General features: G+C 40.7%; 2 protein-coding genes across 5 annotated transcripts in view; both read right to left on the reverse strand.

Moving 5' to 3' along the window:
• The window catches only part of LOC106492410 (caspase-10-like), an 18,778-nt gene extending 1,506 nt beyond the window's left edge, over positions 1–17,272 (reverse strand). Inside the window, exons 1-10 of the mRNA XM_067298857.1 lie at positions 17,207–17,272; positions 14,274–14,508; positions 9,585–9,924; positions 9,349–9,448; positions 8,628–8,763; positions 7,881–7,969; positions 6,525–6,561; positions 3,202–3,273; positions 1,988–2,076; positions 486–597 (exon numbers count right to left, since the gene is read on the reverse strand). Of these exons, the coding sequence (XP_067154958.1) occupies positions 486–597; positions 1,988–2,076; positions 3,202–3,273; positions 6,525–6,561; positions 7,881–7,969; positions 8,628–8,763; positions 9,349–9,448; positions 9,585–9,924; positions 14,274–14,385 (1,087 nt within the window). The 5' untranslated portion in view covers positions 14,386–14,508; positions 17,207–17,272. The remainder of the gene's footprint in view (positions 1–485; positions 598–1,987; positions 2,077–3,201; positions 3,274–6,524; positions 6,562–7,880; positions 7,970–8,627; positions 8,764–9,348; positions 9,449–9,584; positions 9,925–14,273; positions 14,509–17,206) is intronic.
• CFLAR (CASP8 and FADD like apoptosis regulator) overlaps positions 14,547–26,232 on the reverse strand; it is a 21,134-nt gene continuing 9,448 nt past the window's right edge. For 3 of the 4 annotated variants that reach the window (XM_013952220.2, XM_067298858.1, XM_013952219.2), the window contains 5 exons: positions 25,475–25,526; positions 24,628–24,677; positions 23,572–23,650; positions 18,567–19,080; positions 14,547–17,602 (listed from right to left, as the gene is read on the reverse strand). In XM_013952220.2, coding sequence (XP_013807674.1) covers positions 17,464–17,602; positions 18,567–19,080; positions 23,572–23,650; positions 24,628–24,677; positions 25,475–25,526 — 834 coding nt within the window. In that variant the 3' untranslated portion in view covers positions 14,547–17,463. The remainder of the gene's footprint in view (positions 17,603–18,566; positions 19,081–23,571; positions 23,651–24,627; positions 24,678–25,474; positions 25,527–26,232) is intronic. The other variant, XM_067298860.1, reaches the window with a different exon arrangement.

Raw genomic sequence — 26,232 nt, forward strand, 5'->3', positions numbered from 1 at the left:
GTAGCTCATGAATGACACCTGGAAATATGAGGAATCTCCCCAGAGTTCCAGGTTAGATTTCTTTCAGAATCTTCCTCAGGTCATTATTTTCCAATTGCAGTTATGACCGCTACAGAGTTTCATAAACAAGACAGAAACAACAAAACTAATCAATGAGAAAGTATACACAGAATTTTGGATTACATTATGTGGAATGGTGGCTTAGTTTTAGTTCTTTATTACAACTATAGATCCAGACTGAATGAGTAAAAAGAGATTCTTAAATGATTCAAGAATGATCCAACTGCATGGCAAGTTCAGTGTTTACTCATCTTTTAGTCCTTCCCCTCTAGGATACACAAGTGACATAATTTAACACACAACAAAAACTTTACTGTTTAAGAATATTAACTAAAACATGGACAATAAAACACAGAGCAAAGAGAGAATCAACTCATGAACGGAAAACAGAGAGGCTAACATAAAATCTCAATTCAGTAACTTACCAGCGTCTTTGCAAGAACCCTTCCTCTCCTGAAGATCCCCATCAAATTTAACATTATTAATAACAAGACAAAATCCTCTCCGTGGTCCATCCATTTTGTAGCTTGTCAACTTCTGTAGAAAGGAAAGAGGAAAAAAAGCTTACAGTTTCAATGATTATATTCAACACTGAAGAAGTGATGAATGTCTGATCTCCAGCAATCATATTTCCTTAACACATCTCAAAATGGGCATCCAAAATTAGAGGCACCTAATATTGTGGTTACTTTTGAAAAGCTGGAACTCAGTGGTGTCTCCTTGTGTGAAAAGATACAGGTGAAGCCTCAAGCACACTATGTCACCATACTATCAAACTGCAGAGCAAAGGTTTAGCAACTGCAAAAATACAGTTTAATTCAGCAATTAAACTCTGCAGTCTGAACTGGTATTGGGGATAACAGTCCCCAGCTGTTTCCAAGGCCAGGAAAGGATTTTGACTCCAGACAGTAGAGGGTTCACACTGAAACTACAGCATGTTAGACATCTCAGTTTATTTGTCAGAGTAGAGTAGTGAGGAATACCTGGAGTGGGTGGTTCATCCTGAACCACTGGAAAGGGATGCGAACAGAACAGAGATCTCAGAAGTGCTGAATCCTGTGACACTACCAGGTTTGCTAAGACCTAAAGTTCCCTCCCACTCTTCATCAGTAAGAATGTTTTAAAAACTGTGAAGTCACCGAAACTTCAAGTACCATCTTTTCAATTCCAACCTCAGGTTAACAGCAACAAGTCCATTCTAATACCAGACACTCCAGCTCCTCTCTTCTCACTAGAGAGCAACAACTCATTTTCTGCATTTTAGTGGAACCAAATGAAGGGTAGCTTTCCAAGCTCCTTCAACACCAGCAAACAATACTTTTGCTACAGCAGTCTAGACATCAACAAAAAAGTACGCACAAGGCTTCTTAGAAGGGATCACACAAAAGGGAGCTTCTTCTGAACCAAGACCTCTGGATTATTAGGATAATCACATGCCTGCAATAGTTTACTGAACACACTTGTCTTCTTTCATCTTCCTTACAAGGTCTTTGCTTGCTATCCCTTATCTTTTTTTTTTTTATTTTAGGATACCCTGAAGCTTTTTCTAAGTCAGATATAGAGAGGGAGAACTGCTAAGCTACGTTCATCTGTGCCCACCTGCACATTCTGCTGCCATCTCCAAAACATGCAACTTAAGAAAATACCAAATGATTTGCCTGCATCAGGAAGATAAGTAGATGCACTGATGTGCGGATAGCATCATAGGTATTATGCCTGTTTCCCCTCCACCATGCCTTTCAATACTGGTAATCTTCTGGTCTCCAAGATTAAAATACGCTCTGAAATGTTCCAATTGATTAGACTACTCAAAAGACTTGATGAGATGCACAAACATCTCACAAGTCCTTGCATGATAAACATCATTACAGGGATGAAAACTTCACACCCTTGGTTATTCAAAAAGAAGGATGAGATTGACTCAAACCTTGGATACATTTTCTGCATTGATGAACTCTGCAGGCAGCTCCAGGTTCACTTCAGAGACGCCTTGTATAACATTAGCTGTTTTGTCATCTAGGAAAAAGACAGCACAGGTATTTATGAGGAGAAAACTAATACTGGTGGATGTAGCAAAGAGTTCAGGTTCAGTGCAGCACTTCTTGTATTTTAAATGCTATTACATGAAAGGAGTAATTCCTCTGTATGAGACAGCACTGCCCCGTTTAAAGGATCTATTTGGGCCATGTCTCCAGTAATTTTTGGTATATACTTTTGCGACAAAAGCAAGGTTTCTATTCATATTGTTTTTGTGGAACAGAGATATCTATGGTACAAGGACAGACTCTACCCGAGACAGTCAAATGAATTTTTCAGTTGGACATCAGCATAGAAATCAACTGTACTGTAAGAAGGACCTGCAATGTTACTACTGAAGTTCCCATTACAGAATTTTCTTTTGTTCCTGAATCATTTACAATAGCTCTCAGACAAACTTTCAGAAGAAGACGGCATTGATGGAATGTAAAGTGGAAAAGAGCTGATGTTGTGTTGCTACACTTTGCAGCTGCCCAATCTGATGTGGAGTCACAAAGATGGATGCAAAACATCTGTTGCCATTTGTAAGGAATCTTTTTAAAGATATGATCCAAAATATAATTTTATTTATTCATGAAGGAAATATTTTGCCTTCTGAATAGCCTAAAACTCTTGCTTCCTTCTGTACAAATCATTCACTATTTAATGTATTCAAAACACCCATCTCCACCACCCGACACCTGAAAACTCTCTTAGCTGGTAATCTCAGTAACTTCACTTACTCCAGCAAGCTATTGGAAGATGTGCAAACATTAACCTTAATATATTATGTTCTCTCTAGTGGATAAAGGTGTCAGGAACAGAAGCAATTTTTGTCCGTTTGCCTCTTTATGTCCTCAGATCTATTTTCTGCTTATTTAAGCAGTCATTCTGGGAATGTCTGGGAAGAGCAGGCAGAGGTATTCCTGATGTCTACCTTAGTGAGGGAACTAAAATAAAGAGACAAGAAGTCATCCTGCTTCCAGGGCATTTTCTCATTTCCTCTTTAATGGTCCCTTGCAAAAAGGGCTACAGGAACTGACTTGGCCCCTTAAATAACATATTAGATTTCAGGTAGCCCGAAATAAAAACAGCTTAATATTAAAACCCTTAGAGAAGACAAACCTTGTCCGGTAGGTATGGAGTGCACATTCCCAACATGTTCCCATAGGCTCCCAGGCTCTTCAGCATAAGGACCTACACAGCAAAAGAAGTCAGAGGTAAAATGCTTTCCTGCACACAAAAAAAATAACATTTGAGGTTTAGAAATAGTCACAGTGGCCCGTTCTCTTACCCTCCCAGGGATATTCAAACAGAAAATTTATTTTTAATTCACAGGAAAAAAAGCAGCATTTTGCTTCTAATCAGACCAGCCCTTATTTCAGTTCCCAAAAAGCATATTAGTTAGTTTCTAGTTAATGACTGACAAAGTACATAGGATTTGCCAATTGTATTTTGTCTCTTTTATATAAGAACAGGCATCTTTCAAATCAATTTACAGAGACATGGTGGGATAGCTCGCATGACTGGAGTGCTGTCATGGATGGCTACGTGCTTTTTAGGAAAGACAGGCCAGGAAAGCGAGGTGGTGGAGTTGCTCTTTATGTGAGAGAGCAACTGGAATGTCTCGAGCTGTGCCTAGGGGTGGATGAAGAGCGAGTCGAGAGCTTATGGGTAAGGATTAAAGGGCAGGCTAGCATGGGTGACACTGTTGTGGGTGTTTACTACAGGCCACCTGATCAGGATGAGGAAGGCGATGAGACCTTCTACAGACAGCTGGAAGTAGCCTCACGATCCCAGGCCCTGGTTCTCATGGGGGACTTCAACCACCCCGATATCTGCTGGAAAGACAACACAGCTAGGCACAAACAGTCCTGGAGGTTCCTGCAGAGCATTGGTGACAACTTCTTGAAACAGGTGGTGGAGGAGCCAACAAGGAGAGGTGTGCTGCTGGACCTCGTACTAACAAACAAAGAAGGACTGGTGGAAGATGTGAAGGTTGGGGGCTGCCTTGGCTGCAGTGACCACGAGATGGTGGAGTTCAGGATCCTGCGAGGAGGAGGCAGGGCAAGAAGTAGGATCGCAACCCTGGACTTCAGGAGAGCAAACTTTGGCCTCTTCAGGGACCTACTTGGAGGAATCCCATGGGTGAGGGCCCTAGAAGGAAGGAGTGTTCAAGAGAGCTGGTTAATATTCAAACATCACCTCCTCCAGGCTCAAGAGCGGTGCATCCCTATGAGTAGGAAGTCAAGCAAAGGAGGCAGGAGACCTGCATGGATGAGCAAGGAGCTCCTGGCAAAACTCAACCAGAAGAAGGAAGTCTACAGAAAGTGGAAAGGGGGACAGGCCACTTGGGAGGAATATAGGAACGTTGTCAGAGTATGCAGGGATGTGACGAGGAAGGCTAAGGCCCGTTTGGAATTAAATCTGGCAAGAGATGTCAAGGACAACAAGAAGGGCTTCTTCAAATACCTCAGTAGCAAGGGAAAGACTAGGGAAAATGTGGGCCCTTTGCTGAATGGAGTGGGTGCCCTGGTGACAAAGGATGCAGAGGAGGCAGTTACTGAATGCCGCCTTTGCTTCAGTCTTTACTGCTCAGGCCAGCCCTCAGGAACCCCAGATCCTGGAGGCAAGAGAGAAAGTCTGGAGAAAGGAAGACTTTCCCTTGGTGGAGGAAGAGTGGGTTAGAGATCATTTAAGCAAACTTGACACCCACAAATCCATGGGCCCTGATGGGATGCACCCACGAGTACTGAGGGAGCTGGCGGACATTATTGCTAAGCCAGTCTCCATCATCTTTGAAAGGTCATGGAGAACGGGAGAGGTGCCTGAGGACTGGAAGAAAGCCAATGTCACCCCAGTCTTCAAAAAGGGCAAGAAGGAGGACCCAGGGAACTACAGGCCAGTCAGCCTCACCTCCATCCCTGGAAAGGTGATGGAGCAGCTCATCCTGGAAGCCATCTCCACGCATGTGGAGGAAAAGAAGGTGATCAGGAGTAGTCAGCATGGCTTCACCAAGGGGAAATCATGCCTAACCAATCTGATAGCCTTCTATGATGGAATGACTGGCTGGGTAGATGAGGGGAGAGCAGTGGATGTTGTCTACCTAGACTTCAGCAAGGCTTTTGACACTGTCTCCCATAGCATCCTCATAGACAAGCTCAGGAAGTGTGGGTTAGATGAGTGGACAGTGAGGTGGATTGAGAACTGGCTGAATGGCAGAGCTCAGAGAGTTGTGATCAGTGGCACAGAGTCTAGTTGGAGGCCTGTAGCTAGCGGTGTCCCCCAGGGGTCAGTACTGGGTCCAGTCTTGTTCAACTTCTTCATCAATGACCTGGATGAAGGGACAGAGTGCACCCTCAGCAAGTTTGCTGACGATACAAAACTGGGAGGAGTGGCTGATACGCCAGAGGGCTGTGCTGCCATTCAAAGAGACTTGGACAGGCTGGAGAGGTGGGCAGAGAGGAACCTCATGAAGTTCAACAAAGGCAAGTGCAGGGTCCTGCACCTGGGGAGGAATAACCCCTGCACCAGTACAGGCTGGGGGCTGACCTGCTGGAAAGCAGCTCTGCCGAGAAGGACCTGGGAGTGCTGGTGGACACCAAGTTGACCATGAGGCAGCAATGTGACCTTGTGGCCAAGAAGGCCAATGGTATCATGGGGTGCATCAGGAAGAGTGTTGCCAGCAGGTCGAGGGAGGTGATTCTCCCCCTCTACTCAGCCCTGCTGAGGCCACATCTGGAGTACTGCGTCCAGTTCTGGGCTCCCCAGTACAAGAGGGATGTGGCACTACTGGAGCAAGTCCAGCGAAGGGCCACAAAGATGATTAGGGGACTGGAGCATCTCTCTTATGAGGAAAGGCTGAGAGAGCTTGGCCTGTTTAGCTTGGAGAAGAGAAGGCTGAGAGGAGATCTTATTAATGTGTACAAGTATCTGAAGGGAGGGTGTCGAGAGGATGGGACCAGACTCTTTTCAGTGGTGCCCAGCGACAGGACGCGAGGCAATGGGCACAAACTGAAACACAGACACTTCCATCTGAACATGAGGAAAAACTTTTTCACTGTGAGGGTGACAGAGCACTGGAACAGGTTGCCCAGAGAGGTGGTGGAGTCTCCTTTTCTGGAGATATTCAAAACGCGCCTGGATGCAATCCTGTGCAATGTGCTCTAGGTGACCCTGCTTGAGCAGGGGGGTTGGACTAGGTGATCTCCAGAGGTCCCTTCCAACCTCAGCGATTCTGTGATTCTGTGTAATTTGTGCAGGAAGCAAAAGACCCTTCCAAGAAGACTGCAAGGTAACTGTGTTGCATTAAACAAAATGTTAGAAATTTCCCAGAGTAAGTAAAGACAGTTAGTAGCATGTAACATTATATATAAAAGTATTAAAAAAAAACAAAAAACAAAAAACAAAAAAAACACAAAACACGCACGCTTTCCAGAAAGCCTTACCATTGATATTAGAACTCACAGATTTGATAGAGGTCTCCTATTTTTTGGGCAGGGGAAAAAATCCATGTTAAAAAACATTGTATATATAATATTTTTTTCATAGTGATAAGCAAAACAAGCTTAATAAACACCAAAGCTGCTCGAGTAGCGGGAGGAAAAATACTGAATTCCTAAGAGTAGCAAAGCATATAACAGTGAACTACAAAAGACTTCCCCACTTAAAGCAAATCTCACAGAGTTGGAAACAACTATACTTTCTCTTAAGGAGAAAAGGAAATAGCAAAGAATCTTCTTTCACTTCCAAATGATCCGTTCACTGCAAGGGGTGGAGAGTCACTATAAACAAAATAAAGGTCCAATATAGTCCAATATCAGTTTGCTTGGATGGTCAATTATTTGTTTCTAACTCATTGTACCTAATGATTCTAGTACTGCCTAAGTGACCTCTTCCAGCAGTAAGTGTCAATGGTTTATTATACAGCATACAAAAAGTGTATAACTTTTCATCATTTTTGTTAAGTGAGCCTCACAGGAAAATCAAAAAGGATCATGGAAACAAGTGGGGGGTGTGGGCTTTTTTTTTTTTTTTTAAACAACCTACTTTTTTTAATACAACTGCATTCATTTTCTGACCATGCCAAGTGCCATGTGTGAAAGCTTCCCCAAATCCTCTATACATGTAGAGCAAGTATAGCTCAAGCAGCAGTAATACAAGCCCTTCTGAGACTAACTAGCCCATTTTCCTCAGCTCTTATCTACTGGGACTGTACTTCTGAGAACTACCTTCAGGAAGATCACTGGCTTTACTCATTTAGAACAGATACAGGTTAAAACTCCCTCCCTTCCTCTCCTTTTCCCAAAAAAGAGATTAGTTATAGCCCAAGTAAGTTGCCCAATCTGATTCATCATGCAGCTGAAGGAAGATCCATGATCAAGGGCTGGGTACAGTAAGACCACTTCCTTTAGCAGCAGCAGTTTGAACTGTCCTTCAGACTATGGTAGTTAGCCTTTGGTGGTAGTTTAGTGATGATCATCTAAAACCTTAAAAATCAGCACCAGCTGACTGACCCATTCCCTAGAATGCACCTTTCTAGCCCTCTCTCTCACTTCTTTTCCTAACACCATTTCTTTTGTCAATCACACACGACCAGCAGGGGTATTTTTGACTTCCATTATTTGATGCTATGTGCTGCTGTATTTCTTACAAGTTGAAGGAATATGCTTGCTCTCTTCCTAATTCGGATAAGAAGATTTAGCAAAAGATCTCACAGCCAGCGTGGTTTCAAAATAAAGTCAGGAAAAAAACAATCCCCCAAACCACTAAAACCCAAGTAGGCAGCATGCACTCCAGCGTACCTGTGGGGAAGTGAACAGTCTGGTATCTCCAGTGTGAGGCAGTGCAGATTCCTTCACTGGCAGAATGTTCTCTTGCTGAGGTAGAGACACTAAAAGCAGAGACAATAAATGAGAGAAGCCAAGTGCCTTTAAGTTAAACCACTATGAATTTGCACATTAAGGCAAACGTGGATCTACACTTAGAAATGCATCAACAAAAAGAAAGCCACTTTGAAACATGCTCAGGAAGTGTGGAGAACTGAACTCATGAAGCAAGTGCCCTCTCACCTGCTGGAGAGTAGTAGTATTGCACTTCCCAGAATTTGTTTCCCAGTGATTAAATAAATTAAACTAGAACCTTTTCCCAGTATGCTTATAATTATTCCACAGGACATTATATGAAGTAAGTTTACAAACTACAGTCTAACCCCCTAGAAACTGAACCACTTATTTAATAACAAAGCCTATCCACATATCAGATACACATGCACACGTAACTTGCTCTGCCAGCTTATTAGCAGACACAACTTCCTTGAGCAACTGAACATACAGTAGTGTACATCTGTAAATCACAAAGTGCCTTTTACAGTATAGTTGCACATCCTTATGGGAACTCAGCTTAAAGACAGCTATGCTAAACCTGTGTGTGAAGGTACTGAGTGATCCTACTCTAGTTTCTGCTGTAGCAGTGCATACATAGGACCATCGGGTGCCAACCTCAGTTGTCCAGACCCTTTCAGCAGGAAGCTCTGACTCTGAATTTCTCACCTTTTTCCCTTTTATAGCTGTTTACTGTTTCCAGGAGATCAGGTGAAACACTCATACAGATTTCCTCCAGCATTTGTACGTTGTTTTCAGTTAAAAGGCCCTGTTTTTCCAATAAAATCAGCAACTCCAGAGCAGACTGACAGCAAAAAAGAGAGAGTAAAATGCACTTATTGTTTCTTAGAACTTAAAACCACCTGCCTCAGCCCTCTCTGCCTCAGGTATTACATTATCATCTGCTTTGCTTCTTGCCAATGAGTTCCAAACAGTCAATTTTACATCACCAGGGGACAGGGGAAATGTTGCACCACAGAAAGCTACTGATTGAATTATAACTTGGTATGTTCTTGCTTCAACAGATTTACCCAAACCATATTAATGAATCTTGGCCTGGAGAAGGCTTTATTGCTGTGAAATGGTACCAACGACATATGGGCATGAATGTCCTTTGTTCATAGCTCAAGCAGGCAAAAAAAAAGATTGATATGTCACCCTGTTATGGTCTAATGCAAGACAGTGGACCATCCACGACTGACATGGCACAAAGCAGCACCGAATTCCACTCTAATCCTGCCATCAGCTTCCTGCTCGCTAACTCTATAAAATATCGACCAGCCTAGTTGCAATTATGACTTATTCTGGCAAAAATTCTCTTCTCCATGCTCTTCCTCGCCCCCATTCTTCCCTCCCTACTATATATATATTTGTCTCTCTCCCTACATACAATAGTTGTCTGTCGCTTTGGCAGCTGGTTCCTCAGGAGGAATATGATTTCCTTCAATATCTCGCTGGTAATGTTCTCTGCCAATTCATACAGCATCTGCCTGTAACAGAGACCCAGTGAGACCAAAGCAGAACAGAAGAGGGTGCAGAAACACAAGACAATCTGAGAATTTAAAAATGGAAAGGGATGCAGCAGGTGGCAGCAAGAAAGCTAACAGAATCCCATTGAAAACTCACCTGTATGGAGACACTCTTCCCTTCTCAGGCAGATACTGTTGCACTCTCTCCTTGGTATAGTCAAGTATTTTGAGCAAGAAGTGACATTTAATTCTGTATAAGAGCTCAGCTAGTAGAAAAGTATCTTCCTCATTCAGATAGTCTTCAGCCATAAGAAGCTGAAAAATGTCCAGGGCTGACTGCACACTTTCCAATTTTTTGAAGGGGATCAGGTCAATACAGAGAAATTTTAAAGCTGCTACATCTTCGGTCTCCAGGTTATCTTCAATGAGTAGAAGCTGCTGACGGAACTTCAAGCTGAAGTCATCCCCCATGTTGCTGGGGCAGAGAACCTCTCTGCCTGAAAGCAAAAAGCAAACATTGGTAACACTGTAATCTTCAGTACAAAAATCCTTGAAATAAGGATTTCATCCAACAGCTATTTGGAAGCCCTGAATACTCTGCAGAAGAAGAATTTCTTTTTGAATCCATTTGAAATTTACTTCCTTCTCCAAGCAAAAAATTGCATCAGAGAGCTGATTTGGCAGAAGCTCTGAACAACCCAGTCCACCCTTGAAGTCAGCCCTGCTTTGAGCAGAAAGCTGGGCTAGATGACCTCAGGAGGTCCCTTCTTTCAACCTAAATTCCTCTATATCCTTCCATCAACTTTCAAGCTCAGAGGAAGGAGCCCCCCACTACCTTCTCCCTCACAACTGCAGCTCTGTTCCTCTACACTGTTTGTGGCTGGGAAGAGTCCCTGCAATAACTCTATTACTTTAATCAACTAAATTCAGCAGATTAATTTAGGTTAAATTGATTCCTGCCTATAGAAACCAGGTTCAAACTGAACTTACGTCTATTCAGAATTTAGAGACAATGACTTTGACTAAGCCAGTTTAAAAATCATAGCTTTAGAGGAACAGGGACAAGTTGTATGTAGGTCAGGTGTAAGCAGTTATTTCACCAGCAAATCAAACTGAAACAAGATCCAGCAGCAATTTCTTCATCTATCTTTAAAACAGTTTTATAATATGCATTCCAGCCACCTTTGGAAAGCTTTTCACTCAAAACCCTTCCTGCCTGAGTTCCAAATACCCTCAAGGCCACCCAACCTGTGCCGCGTTTACTAGCTGTCTATGACCTCTTTTCCCTCCCCCCTGTACTGAGGGCAGACGGGCTGTCGCTGCCTCCTAGCACTACTGTGAGAGGAGATATTGCAGACTTACAGCCTGATCCAGTGCTCGCTTTATTGTTGCTGTGTTTCTAGAACACTCTACCACTTTATGCATTTCACAGGCAGTTTTAAAAACATTGTGGTGAAAGACTCTTAAAGCAGAGAAGGAAAACCGGCAAACACTCCCTGTTCCAGTGAAACTAGTTTGTAAAAAAAGACAAATGCTATCCACCCAGCACTAACATGCACAGGGGCCAGGACCTCCCTGCTCCCCAGGTTTGTCGGGGCTCACCCATTTACAGCTAGAGTTACCAGGACATTAGCAGGCACAACATCAACACGTAGAAAGGTGATGGATCAGTGTGTCTAATGCGTGTATTGCAACATATCCAATTCCTCCAGGAGGGAAAATCACATAAAGTAAGAACTAAAGATTATCAAATTACTAGGTTTTTTTAACTTTAACGTTTTATCGATTGGGGTGCTGCCCGACTTCAAGATTTAAAACTAAAGCAAAACGACGGGGCCCTGAGGAGCGGCGAGGCCCGGCCCCCAGCCCCCGGCCCCCGGCCCCAAAGCAAGGGGAGCCCTCAGCCCCGGCCCGCCGGTTTCCCCGCGGCAGCCGCACAGTGCCGGAAGGCAGGAACGGGCTTCGGCTCCCGAGCCGGGCGCTGGCTCCCTCCTCCATTCCCGCTCCGTTTCACTCCCTCTTACCTCTGAAATAACTCCCGCTCCCGGGCGCTCTCCCGGGCGCTCCTCCGCGCCGCCCGGGCTGTGTCGGCGCCAGCCCCGGCCCGCGCCCAGCGGCCCGGTGCTGAGTCACCGCCGGGCCGGGCCCGGCCGCCCGACGCCGTGCGGGGGAGGCGACATCCCCAGCAGCGCGGCGGCGGCGGCCCGGCCCCGCGGGAGGGGCCTGGCGGCCCGGCCCCGGGAGGGCAGCGGCCGGGGCCCTCCTGGCTGCCGGCCTCGGGGCTTGTCAGGCGGCTCCCCCCGCGCCAAGGGACGCTGCTCAACAGCCAGGAAAAACCACCGGCAGCGCTTCCCCGGCAGAACAAAGAAGAGCAAGAAGAAACTGTTTTCTCCCTCGGGTCCAAGCCATTTTTAAAGCTAGCTACATTGCAAAAGGAGACCCGAACATTTGGGGGAGGTTTTTTCACCTGACAAGATGCCTTGAAGCTAATGCCGGCAAGTAGAGTTCCTCCCGCAAGAGAGACCTCCCGCTCGGCAGGGCTGCTGCAGTAAGGGGAGCAAGGGGAGGGAGGAGGGTGAACAGGCCCCTGCCCGGCGCAGGGTTCTCGCTGCTTTCAGCGGCTCCTGTGACACCAGTATCCCCCCACCGCCTCCAGCTCAGGGCTGCGAGATGCGACGAGCGTCCTTGCTCCCGCCAAACCGCAGCTGTCCAACACCCGTGCGACGGCAGCGTTCTCTGCTGAAACTAAAAGGCTCCCTGTCCTTTATTCAGTCAGCTCTTAAAAAAAAAAAAAAGCAAAAAAAAAAGCTGATGTCTACAGGATAAGTTGGCCCACAAGGTCAAGGGATCTGGGATCAGGAGGGAGATGGAGACAATCAGCCTGACTGCATGTGCTTTTCTTTAGAAAGTAAGGTGAAATCCCAACATTTATAATTTAGGAGAACAGCACTAAGCAGTTTTGCTAAACTATGATCCTATTTCAGTAACGGCACTGATTGAAATCATCATATTTCCTATGATGTTATGTTTCTACAAATTAAACAGAGAAAATACACTGTCAAAGTAATCCATATTTAAAAATACAGCATATACAGAGGCACATTCCAGAAAAACAAAATTCATGGAAGACTGGCCATGTCTTATTGACCCTCTAACAAAAGAGGCAAAGAAAGATTTTTTGATGGAGCCACAGAGAAAAGCTGTCAAATAATTCAGTATAGCACATAAAGTTTAAAAGGAACATAATCAGAAGTACAGCAGGCAGACTACAGAATGCCATCCACAGACAACTTTTTCAGAGCAACAGCATATTGCATGTCAGAAATTTAAAGCTGTGCATATCAGAAAAGAATTCTTATAAAGTGTCATATAAAGCTGGTACTGACCCAGGTATCTGTAACAGTCACTGCTACTTCTTACAAAGAGCTGAAAGGGCCTATATATCAGACATACAGGATGCTGCATCTGCAAGTGTGAGCACCACAGCATCCTCTTGAATTTAACTTCTTTCCTGAATTACAAGCTGGCAACTATTGTAATTCAGGGCACAAACATGTAAAATAATAAAGTAAACTGGATTCATGGCTCAGTCACGGCAGTGAAGGTGGATGAGGACAATCGTGCTACTTAAGGCTGGTGCAGAACACCACAGAGTCTCCTGCCTCACGGGTACTTTTTCTGAGCCAGTGATAAAGCATCATCTATATTCTGCCAATTCTCTTTTTCCTCTTCCATATATATGGCACAAACAGAAGTGCAAGAACTGTCTATTACAGTTATTGGAACCTGAAAATGAAGTTCTGTGCCACAGAGTCTGACATTCAACGCACTGACAGTTCAGGGGCAGGAAAGAGGGACTTCCTTTATCTTGTTCAACAGCAGGTTCAGAAAACTACACATTTTGGCAGATCACGACCATGAAAATCCACCACTGTCTTTTGCTTGTTATGTTCCACTGCTAACATCTTAGGCTTAATTCTGGATCCATCATGGAGGCTTTTTTCCCTTTTCTTTTGGCTACTGAATGGGATTTTGGTATCAATTCAACCACTACACCAGTAACAAACTGATCTGTAATGCACGTACAGCTTGATGCCATCCAGGCCCTGAATCCAGTCAGTTTCCAGACTCAAATTTCAGGTGCATAGTACAGCAAAAACAGACAATCCCTACCACACATAGCTAGGGGCATGGAAAGCTATGGGGGAAGTGACAGACAACTCCTGGCATCACAAAACTTCTGCATTGTTAGCAAATACCAACTTCATCAATGCTGTTTTTCACAATACACAAAAGTCCAGGGAATGCGTCTACCCCATATGCCATTCCTGAAGGCAGCATCAAGGCAATAAATACTGCCTAGTATTTATGATTACAGAATAAGTACTGCTATGGGCTAAGAATCTACTGAGGACCAAGACATCAGTGTAGAAACTCAGTATCTGACATTCATGAATGCTGCATGATATGTGGAATGTCCCCACAAATCTTGGGACATCAGAGGATTACAATCACTGCTGCATCTAAGCAGCCAGACACAAAGAGACTCCTTTGCTTTTTTACTGCCAGGATTATTTAGAATAGTCTCCTCATCTTTTTAAAGTGTTTCTTCTTCATTTCTTAAGGAATAGGACACAGACTTTACTTACAGTGCTATAAACTGAAGAATATGTACACTTCTTGAACCCCCCTCTCCAACTTACGCTGTCATAAAACTATCAGAAACAGAATATATCCTATCACTAATAGTTTAGTAAGAAGTTATATTTAGCATCACTACCAAAAAAAAAAAAAAAGAAAAAAAAGAGTTCTTGGATCCTGTAAGGATATCCACTATCATTCTTACTTCCTTTCTCCCTTTTCACCTGTCTTCTTCTTTCTCCTTCCAATTTTGATGTTGTATTTCTTCTCCAGATCTTCTTTCCCCTACTTTTTCTTCTCTTGGTTCTCCCTACCATTCCCCTTCTTGTTCCTGCTTGCACTTTCAGTATTTCTTTCCCTCATCTCTCTGCCTCCTCTTGGTTCCATTCTCCCTGCTTTTGGTGTATATGAGGCAGCGAAGTGCTCATCATATGTAAAGGCTAATAAGGGAAATGGGAGAAAAAATTAAGTTAATCTGTGAAGTGAAATCATATTTATTATCACATATATGTACAATAACTAGGAAACACACCTTATTTCTACAGCCACAGAACAGTCTGTATTTGTTTTATATCATCTGCTTCATTTACCAGATACTACAGGAACTAACTTCTCAGATTCCAAATCAGTCATTTTATAATATTCCTCTTACCCCGTGGAATATGAGCAAGGTAAAATTACATTTGCAGTATTTTATTCCAAGCTAGGCAGTTTATGAAATACCAGAGGTTAGAAATGAATGCCATTTTTTTACCTATGACATACTATACAGACCTTTCTGGTGCTGCAAAGCAGCAAGTTCTCTAGTTCAGTCTGTGGAATACTTACAAACTCAATTTTAAGACACAACATATTTTTAAAACCAGAAACAATATGGTACTAGTTTATAAGAACCACCAATTTAAAAGGCCATTTCTTACAAAGTAGGCAATGGAACAGAAGAACTGAATTCCCCCACACCACCACTAAGATACATTTGTTTCTAGACCTATAACATCATGAAATAGGATTTAGTATTTTAACTTTAACGCTTATAGAGACCAAGCTTTTAAAGAATGTCTGGATTTTGCAAAAGCTGATTTTCTATAATTTTTTCCTATTATGCCTGTGCCTACATAGAATTATACCAACATAAATAGCACATGTACCCATGATTTAACATAAAATTTAGGGTTACATTTCCCAATTCTAAACTATAAAAAAGTTTCTATATACTTTTATTAAAAAGACTCACCAGCTTATGAAGTGGAAAGAGACCAAAAAAGTACAGCATGCACAGGCTTATAATATAGGGGAAGTATTTTTCTAACTTGTGCAAAAATTTCTAATCACAACTATGTATTTCACTTCCTATATTTAACATGCAAATAAAACTGAATTCAAAATAGAAAAAAAGGTATAACAAGAGTGAAGATTTTTTAAGTGTAATGATATAAAAGGCTCAGTATATGTATTATACAAAATTATATATTAATATAAATAAATATATCTTTTTCAATCTTAAAATTGTATATGGATGCTTAAGGAAAGAATATAAGGTAAAACTTGTTTAGTGGGTTTCTTCTCTTGATATACTCCAACAGTCCTCAGTCAGCAGTTTAGGAACCTCTTAGGCCAGGAAGAGACTGGACTTGCATCACATAACAAGGAAGGATTCCTAAGCACTTATCAGATATAGATATCTGCTCTTTGCCAAATAAATGTGAATATTAGTTTCCATTATGAAAGTTACTTGAAAACTCATTTGTTTTTTCTGAATGAAACTCGAGAAGTTTGGTTTCCAAAAAAAGGTTATTAAAAATAATGTCAAGCCAACACCTAAGTAGTACAACAGAGTATTGAGAAAAAAAGTCACTGCTACCAGAAAAAATTTATTTGCCATGCCATCATAATTAGCAGCAATATACCACTGCTAGCTGCCTGTGAGACCTGGTCGACAATGAAAAGCATTGTTGGTAAAATTATACAGATAAGCACATCTGATTTTTGCTCAAATCAAATGTAGCTATACTAGTAAAAAGTCTTTTTTGCAGGTTTTTTTGCTCAAGAAAGTAGCATATAGCATACTAACAAAAAATACTTTTCTTTTTGCTCGCATGAAATACATATGCACCACAAGGATGTATGGCATAACTACACCAGAAACCAAGCAAGGCAAGCCAAGGTCTTGAAGTTTCTTCCTGGACAGGAGACTATATTAAGAGTACTGAAAGTTTGCAAGTGGCTTTTTTTTAGGAAGGAGGAGAATGCCATAAATTCAGCAACAATAAATCTCAATACAACTCATCCAGGTTGTAGTGTTATATAGCATTCAGATCAACTGAACTCTTGATGTTAGGCATCTGCCCCATTGGAGAAAAGACTGCTACATTTTAGGCAATTTTCTGTCATGTCTTTTTCAGAAGAACAAAGGCAACTGCAAAAAAATAAATTAAAGACATACCCTTTCTCATAAGCAAAAGGCGCGAGGGAATGTAATCTGGTCTTAAGAGCCAGTGGTTGCTACAAGACATTCAGGTTCAGATGTGATAAACAGCGTATTTTTATAGCTATGTCTGATGTGGCAAGTATGAATCAAGTTGCAGCTTTCACAGAATATCTGCCAAACCCCACATTCTTAAACTGTACAACTTTATTACTGTAAGACCCTGCCACGTGGAGACTCATTTTTGTACCAGCAGAAAGCAAAATTAGCGCAAGACATGGCAGACTATCTGACTTATAAACATGCAACCCTTAGGTGCTGTGCAGAGTACTGAGGACACAGGGGGTTCTGGATGAATCACAAGCTCTAATGCAGCAGGCAGATGGAATCCAAATTATTTAAAAGACCATTTTTCTCTTCGTTCTGTTTTGCTACAGTCTGTGGAGGCATGCAAGCCAAAACTACTTTATTATAGAAGAACTGGTGTTGTTGGGAAGGCATTCTCTGCTGCTAAGTTCTCCATTATTAGGTGCTGGGGAAAGTACTGAGTGAATGTCAGTGGCTTGCACTGATTTGTCTTTGCTTTAAACATCAAAAGAAGAGCCCAGATCAGTGCGCTGCTAAGAGGTATGCTAAAAAAAAACAAGCAACAGAAACGCAGAACCTTGAAAAATCCAATAGCTATAGTTTAGAGCTCTTTCCACACTGTTTACCTGTTGCATTTGGTTGCAAGATCTGTTGCAGTTTTATACAATAGCTGCCATTCTTATCCAAGTTTTCTGAGACTTCTGTATTAAAATACCAAATCTAGTGCCTTAAAACCCCCGAAATGCTTCTAAATCCCCAGGTTCAGAAGCAACGGGCACTTGAGGTACACAGGCAGTAACAGTGCTTGAAGTGTGTATGAAGGTGTCTGGATCTTAGTAAGTATTTCTTTTCGCTATTTCAGACATGTATTTTCCAACAGCGGTTAAGTAGGAGAAAGAAAAAGTTTTTTCCTCAATGTGTGTTGGAGCAGAAGTGAGTATTGCTGGCTTGGATCAATGGTCTTGTTCCACTCATAGACTTCTCTGTTCAGTTCTGTATGGATGTCTAATATAGAAAGTTTCCTGCAGCAAGAGAAATAAAAACTTTTCTTCAGAGAATGAAGCAGAACACCATTTAAGAACCCACAAGATGAAAGACACCTTCAAACTCAGCAAGAAGAAAGTTTCAAGTTTCAGTCTTTAGTACAGAGGTTACATCTTTAAAACCCAAGGTTGAACATGCGTTTTGGAGAGTATATGTTATATCCTAAATCACTATCATGATATTTGTTACGCTCTCCATTCCTGGTGACTGTGATTTGGTCACAAGGTTTTAGGATTTGTGAAAAGGTACTAACTGCTGACCTGCAGCTACCTTGGAAAATAGCTGCTAGCCGCCTGGTAGACCAAGTGTACAATGAAAAGCTTTGTTGGTAAAGTTATACATGCAAGTACATCTGATTTTTACTCAAATCTCTTTTGATAATATCTTTAGATAGACTAATCACTTTTGATAGTTTCAACTCAAGATTATAAACTGGCAATCTTGTGGATCCTGAAGGGAGGGTGAATATATCTCAAGAAAAGAAAAAATCCTTCCCTCTCAACTGTCTTTTTCCCCCACACTCAGGCACTGTTTTTTTTATATTTGCAAGCAAAACCCTTCTTAATGGCTTAAGAGGCAATCCTCAATTTGACAATTGCCTTATGTGCACCTTGTATTTTGGAGAAGAAAGATTTCAATACTTGCCTAAAGCACTGAAATCTAGAGCACTGACATACATTGCCCAGGTCAGCTTCTCCTCACATTCTGCAAGCCACAGTCCCATAACACACTTTCATTTTACCATCCAGAACCAGAAGCTTCACTCCTACTCTAGAGAGTACCTTCCTGTGCTGTCATTCCAGGATGAGGTACATTTGTCTTTTATCCCATGAGACAGCATGAAGACGCTTTTCAGGACCAGAAGGGATGAAAGATAACACAGCTCTTCCTCTAGGACAGTAGGCTGTCCTAGAAAAGGGTTCTTTTTCCTCTTTTATTTACCTTTTATGGGGATTGCGGAGTAGCTCAGCCAGACAACGTAGATAAAACGAGGATGAACTTGGAGACCTTTCTAGTGTAGACACATCCACCTTGCACTGACTCCAAAAGATGTCTGCTACTTGGGGGATAGTGACTTTCCATGGGATTTTTGCATTAGAAATGATCTTCTCATCATTCCCATCTACTTCCAACAGACTAGTACATTCTTGCTCACTTTCTGGCACAATGTAGCTCTGAATGAAGAAGAGCTTTGGTTTTCCTAGGAGTTCAGGACATGAGTCTGCAGTAAAGTATTTCTTTATTTGTTCCAAAGGGAATCCAGAAAAGGTCTGGTCTGTACAGAACACGCTCTGAGGGCTTCCCCGGCTGACCAATACGCAGATGAAACTGTCACAATTTCTGTGCTTCTGCAACCTTGCAATTTCATGCAATGTTTGATTCATGGTGTCCATATTTAAATACCTGTAACAACGAACATCATAGCCTAAGTCTCGGAAGGTCTCTTCCAACACACCTGGAAAAAAGCAAGATATAATTAAATCAAGGAACAACAAGGCTCAATCTCAACTATCATGAAGGACTACAGTATTTCCAGTAGTTTACTACTGGAAATAAGATGTTCATTTCATCACAACAATTGGAAAACCAGGAGTCTTGATGTTAATCACATAGTACATACTTACGGTGCTATATGCATGTTATCTTTAATAAGAGTTACGTACTTCATGACAACAAAGACACTAATATGTGGCACGTAATCTGTTTCTAATTCCACCAATTTTTGCACACTTTTGTTTACAGCCAATATCCTAAGAAACTGTTCTTAGGACTTAAAATATCAGGCAAGAGAAAACATTAGAAAATGCTCCACAGAGAACAGGCTTGTGATGGCGAGGAATGAGCTGGGTAGTATGGGAGTCTGTTTCATTTTAACTTGTCAGAATTACTCTGAATGTTTATTATTGCAGATATACAGAAATGGATAGGAAAAACAGAGGCTCCCTTTCATCAGTCAAAAAGGAACCTGCAGCACTCATTCATACTTGCTATTGTACAAAATGGACTTTAAGTGAATGAAGAGTTCTAGATGGAGAATGGACACTGAAGTCTGGACTGTGACAAGCCTGGTGACAGAATGAAATTTTTAGCAATGAAAAGCTGAACACTGTTGATGAGCCATTTCAAATGCATTAGAAATTAAAACTGTAGATAGCTGAAATCAAAATTTAACACAGTTGTATTCGTGTTAACCTGTACTGCAGGAAAGCGCGTTATGCTCTGAGTAACTACTTTGAATGTTTATTAATATGGGAGTGAAACCAGATTCATGGTGGTTAAAACCACAGGTATTTAAGTGTTCTGTGAACCACAAGCTACCACTATGACTTATAGCTGCAGTATCACATCTTTATTATAAACCATATATATATGTGTGTGTGTGTGTGTGTGTGTGTGTGTGTGTGTGTGTGTGTGTGTATCTATATATTTTTTGCCCATACACAGTTTCTAATATAATGACAGGAGAAAATGAGTGCCATGTAGACACAGGAAGCAAGACTGTTCCTTGACTCCAGAAGTTTAGTGATCCCTAATTAGCAGAGGCAAAGGACTGAGCTACTTCAGAGGTAACTGGCAGCAAATAAGAGCTCTACTACCATGGCATTCTCCTCAAGAAACACAAACAGTGAAAATGGAGAACAGAACTCAAGCTTCCTCAGCAAAAAGACAGGATAGACAGCAATTCTACAGACTCTACCACTATAGTGAGATGATAAACAAGGATTATAGGATTTTCTTCCTGTTTTGTTAGTCTGATTAAATTCTGTAAAGTAATTCAAAAGTCTTTCTAGACATTTTTTGGTTTGTAATTATACAGGAAAATCTCCTCTATTTACAACAATAAAATATGTCTTCAAATTCATGTGGAAGACAGGAACTGGTACCAAGATATTTTTACCCAAGAGTGACTTAGTATTAGTACCATTTAGCAATTACATACTGGCTGAGGCACTTCATCCATTAGAGGGCAGTCGTGCATACGTAAAGTGAGAGTTACAGAAACGAGTGCTTTTTCTATAGCTTACATCACTGGTGTATACATTATGTATGTGAAGATACAAGCCTCTGTATCAACTTACAACCATCACACATTATAAATGTCACAATTAAAGAAATAAACCCAAACAAACTCTTAGAGCTGGCATCTTTGTTTAGCAATGAATAAGAAGTTATACACTGTAAATTCTGGATACAGCAATTTACATTAAGATGCAACAAAATAAAGTACAACATGCAGCAACCTGACATCAGAAAACACCTGTTTCTTCAACAGCAATCATCCCCCAAAAAATCGTTGCAGACTTATAAGCATTTTCTCATCTTTACCTAAAAATTACCCTTCTCTCCCTTTGTTTAGGCAGACTTACAACACAAGGATAAAAACTGGCTTCCAAATGGAAAAGAAAGAGTCAAGAGCAGCCAATGACTCATTTTACAAAATAGCAAATGGTGTTTCAGTTTGAACTTTATCAGCATCTGATGAATTTACATTGTTTGTACTGAGCATCATTTTCAATTGTTGCAATCCTTGGTCCTATATCATCTAACACTGGTTCAGTTTCCTCAGATTAAATTTTGGGAGAGCTACTGACTCAGTGCAGATTACAGATTATTCATCTGCACATTGCAGATACAACTCCTAACATATCTTCCCTGCCCTCCTCTTTATCTTTGGTATTTTCAGACCTCAGAAGTAGTGTGGCACAACTCTAAAATAGTCAATGCCTTCCTAAAAATTCCTTTAAATAATATGATATGCTTCTTCAGTCTCACTAGAATAGTAATGTATTTCAGTGAAAGTCTGGCTTTCTATCAGAAGGTTAAAATGCTGACAATGCACTGGCGACATTAAAAATCTGAGACACACGCATGCTGTAATTGGTTCTTCATGCAATGCAGACATGCATAGGGACTGAGACACATTAAGACTTGCTTTGGGTTCAAGTGAGCACACCAGTAGCAGGGTCATAATTTGCATGTGCATCTGACATGCCAGATGCTGAATATTTAACCCATTTTTGTCCTTTCCAGTCAACAATATCTTCCTCCATCACACTTACTCTTCCTGTTCTGGTGCAAATACTGAACCACCCATATGAGCACATAAAGAGCACATCTATTGAATTCTTTTTTTTTAAATATTGTGTGTTCATCTTTATGTTTAGTAGCAATTACTATTACAAGGCAGTGTGCACAATGTATTGCTTGTGCGAAGGATCCTGTGCCTTCTAAGGAGAAGCAGATCTAACTTTATGCAGCTGTGACTGAACTGACATGGCAATTTCTTCTTTACTTCCTGTCTACTCAAGTGTATGTGCTTTGCTTGCTTTTTATACTTACTGTTTCATTTAAACACTCAGGCTTGGCTCAGCTAAACACTCCTGTTCAATAAAGCTGGTCAGCACATGCTCACATCCCATTACAGACCAGGCCATTTTCAAACCCTGTGTTCTGTCTTCAACTCTCCACACTGGAATTTCTCTAGCAATGCTTTTTGCATTTGCTTTTTTTGCAGTAGTAGACCACAACCTGTAGCAAGTATTTTGGTATTGGACCAGATCCTATCATGCTGCCTTCCAGATAAAGGCTGTATAAGAAGTTTCTTGCATCAAAAAGCCATTTGTGCTCTAACCCTTGCATGAAAGAGAGAAGAGCTGGGAGGTAAAGCAGGAGGCAACAGGTCAGAGGAGAGTTTTTGATCTCAAGAGGAAAAGAAAAAAAAATGGCATAATTTTACTGAGAGTAGAAGTAGAGTCATGTATTAGCTTGAATAATTTAGTTTCTACACCCCTCTTTTTTTGCTGTATTTTTTATTTTATTTTATTTTTGCCAGAGGTAGGTCATGAACCTGACAGGACAGAGAGAAAAATGGATCCTGGAGAATGCTGCCCAGTTACATGTAGCTGAGTTCAGCGCTTTCCTCTGTCCCTCTTCTCAACTCATGGCCGGACTGTGAATTTGTCTGGTTGCTGGTACCCTACTAGAAAGCTATTTAAGTATCTTGTTTTATATATTGTTCTAAAATACTATTGTCAAACAAATTGCAAAAGTTTCCTTGTTGTGTCTGTGCTCTGCATCTACTGTTCTCCAACTACGTCATTAAGAACTGTAAGTTGGTCTGTCTGGGCCACTAGTTACAAGAAACAGAAAAGACATGCCCACAAACGCTCTTCCCCCATGTCTCCTAGCCTATTACAGAACTGACTGCCAGCATTCTCATTCTCTCCATTTTTATTTTTAGCCTCAAGTGCTCCACTGACTAAAGAGGTTTCTGCTTACGCAAGAACCCAATGCTTTGGATTCTACAAAGGCAATCAGAAAAATTCAAACTTTAACCACAGCACCAACTACCTTGAATTCTACATGCAATTTTTAACTAAATCAAGAGGAAAGAAACTAAACCATTTCCTTCCCCTCTGAAGCTGTGATAACAGTTTAAATTAAACTGTGCAAGATACAATAGAGGCCTAACTGCATTATGATCATGATCATGTACCGTCAGCTACGCAAAATCTGTGGCAGCCAACATGATTACACTTCAAGTCTGTAACTGCTTTTTTTTTTTTTAAATGGCATGAAACATCTTGGTTACCATACCTTCCAATAACCTGCTATATGACGGTAGCTGAACTACTTTGTTGCTCTCTCTGAACACCAGTTTCTCCCCCTTCCCTGAACATCAATCCATCCCCTTATAAATTCTTTTGTTCAGAGAGTCTGAACCTAAAAAACAAACATTTTTTGCAATAGCTAGGATAGTTGGTTTTAATTTCACGTTGGGCTTTTCAACTCTCTACTTTAGAAGACTTACTATAAATAATAGACTAGCTGACTAAGACAACATGACCCCAGTTTGACTGGTAGATTTACATAGTATTCTTTACATAAAGTTATTTTAATTATCTGAGATTAATAACAAAAGGAACTTTCATTTCCAGAGACTCACCTGAGTCATTGCCAATACAGTCTATAATCAGGCATATTCCTAAAGGTTGACTTTGCATTCTGTATTGATCATCGAACATCTGAAGAAAGTGAAAGGGCAAATATAAAGTTAGTGTCACTCCTTCAGCTCACAGACTTGCTTCTTTTCTCAAATTTAACCACCTCAAACCTATTCAATCACATTCTGCTGTTTTTCCATAGAGAAGCTAGCAGAAATCTAAGTACTGGGATATAATGCATCTTATCTATGCAAGAAAAAAATTCAGAAAACATGGATGGAGTCATGATTTTTCCCCTAATTCTATTACAGGCTTATGTTTTGCATCCTCATATCATGCAGTCTTACTACTTTAATCAAATGCTAAGACTGAACCAGGAAAGAGGGAAACATATTTGACATTGAACCTTAACTCTGGGGCCAGACCATAAAATGGGGTCACAAAATAGAGCACCAAAACAAACAAACAAAAAAACCATTTATTTTCTTATTTACTTGGACAATGTAAAACTTTCTCATTCCTAAGTTATCTGTAATGACTCAGTCTATTACAATCCCTTGCCCCTTTAAAAAGATAATCAACTTGCTTTGAGTTTGGTAACTCCCTGCTCTTGGCCCACAGCAGGGCTAGTGAAAGCTGCAGTAAGTCCATTCTTACTGTTAATACCCAAAGCATGTCCTTTCCCCGTTTGGATGGCCAGGGAAAAACAGTAATTTTTTTTTTTTTTTCCACACAAAAAAGCCTTGCCATTTCTAACATAGATGCAAGAGGTCTGACTTCCAACAGGTTTTGACTTAGCCTCTACTCATGAATATACATGTTCTGCATGCACATCATATATACATGCTTTTTGCACACTGTTGATTGCATATTAGCAACTAATATTTCATATTAAAAGTATCTTCTCTAAGAGCAATTCATAGAACCTGCTTATGGCACAGGAAGATAGAGATGTACACATTCTGTTTGCATGCAACTAGAGGAAACCTCAAACTCAAAAGAAAACTAATGTAAATATATAGGGAGATTTATAAATATACATAAGCACATGCACATACCTTGTGTGACATTGGTCCTGATTCCTGAATTGATATATGGACTGGTTCTGCTGTGGTTAAAACACATGTAAGTAATCTCAATATGCAGGCATCAGTGACACTTCTTTGAGACCAAATCATTTAGAAAGGAACTCATTCAGTTTGGCCAAATTCTCTCTCATCTGGACCTTTTAGTTTCTATATAAGTTACTAAAGTTCAGCAAATAATAAAATTTTACTTTCACCTCAAATGTTACTTGGAATACAGTCTACATTACTTGTGACAACAACAATCTCTCTCCTATGCTGAGAAAATTCAGTCAACTACTTTTAAAAAAATCATCATATTTGAGAGGTGTAATGGATTTCCAGAAAGAACACAATACTCATGTTAGGAAGCTGGTACTAACTGGACAACATGCTGGCTGGCCCGATGGAGATGTCCACAATTAAACTGACACAAAAACTTCCTAGTTCAGACAATCCTATGGTGCACAAAATGGACACAGCCGCACGTTGAGGGGTGGGGATGAAGAGAGAGAGAGAACACAGCTGCACTACACTGGCCACCAGGCCTGGCTAGTCAATGTCTTCCATAACTTTTCTTATAAATAAGCTATTTATTCAGTTAAATAGTTGTGAAGGTGGAAGCCCCTAACTATTTCAAGAAATTTTTAAGATATGGCAGCACCAGCAAAACAAATACAAGAGAAATAATAAGACAGGGCTCAGTTTTCAGATGTACCAAATACTCAGAAACTCCTGTTGATATCCATAAACATAACTATTAAATAACAGTCCTTTCAGTACAATGGAACTCATAATTTGTCTCTTTTTGATAACCAAAACTCAGATAGATTGCTCCTACCCTGAATAAGGCTTTGTCTGTTTTGTGTTTTCTCCTGGTTCACATTTTGTATCTAAAATAAAGAAAAAACTTTCAGAAACTAGTATCATGTATTGCAAAATACCACAAAACAATATTTTTACTCCTCAATAGAAAGATTACATATTTTGTTTCATATATACCAGCAAGGACAAATTTTCACTGAATTCAAAAGGAAGTTATAACAATATTATGACACTATGGAAAGCCAAAACAAACTCTTTACCATTACTAGTTTGGAAAACAGAGCTGTTGTGGCTGTGCTAGTAGAGACAAATTGAGCAATGTATTTTGTATGTAAGCTTTGCACATATATATTTACTGAATACATGACAGAAAACATTTCTCTGTGAGACTAAAGACTTTAAGAAAGGTCTCATCATCACAACATCAGACCTAACACAAACATAGGAAGTTCTGCATGCAGTAAAATTTGATTCAAAATAATTTAGTGGGTGACTTTTGACATATTCAGAGACCATTGCTAAAATGGGATTAAAACAAAACCAGAAAAGCTTTCCTAAAAAAGTAAACCATAACTTTCAACTTCCAAAGCTGAAATGCTGCTTTCCCTGGATTTTGCAAAAGTTCACAAGTACAAAGAAAAATACATTTTCCAAAGAACAGTCAAGTAAAACTTTTCACTTCCCAGAGAAGCATAAAAAATTTTCAAGATAAAGATTTAATATGCCCAACTAACAGGAAAAAATTCATAGAAAGTCTTTAAAGAGGAGTTTTCT

Source organism: Apteryx mantelli, chromosome 6 (genome assembly GCF_036417845.1).
Source record: "Apteryx mantelli isolate bAptMan1 chromosome 6, bAptMan1.hap1, whole genome shotgun sequence".
NCBI lineage: Eukaryota > Metazoa > Chordata > Aves > Apterygiformes > Apterygidae > Apteryx > Apteryx mantelli.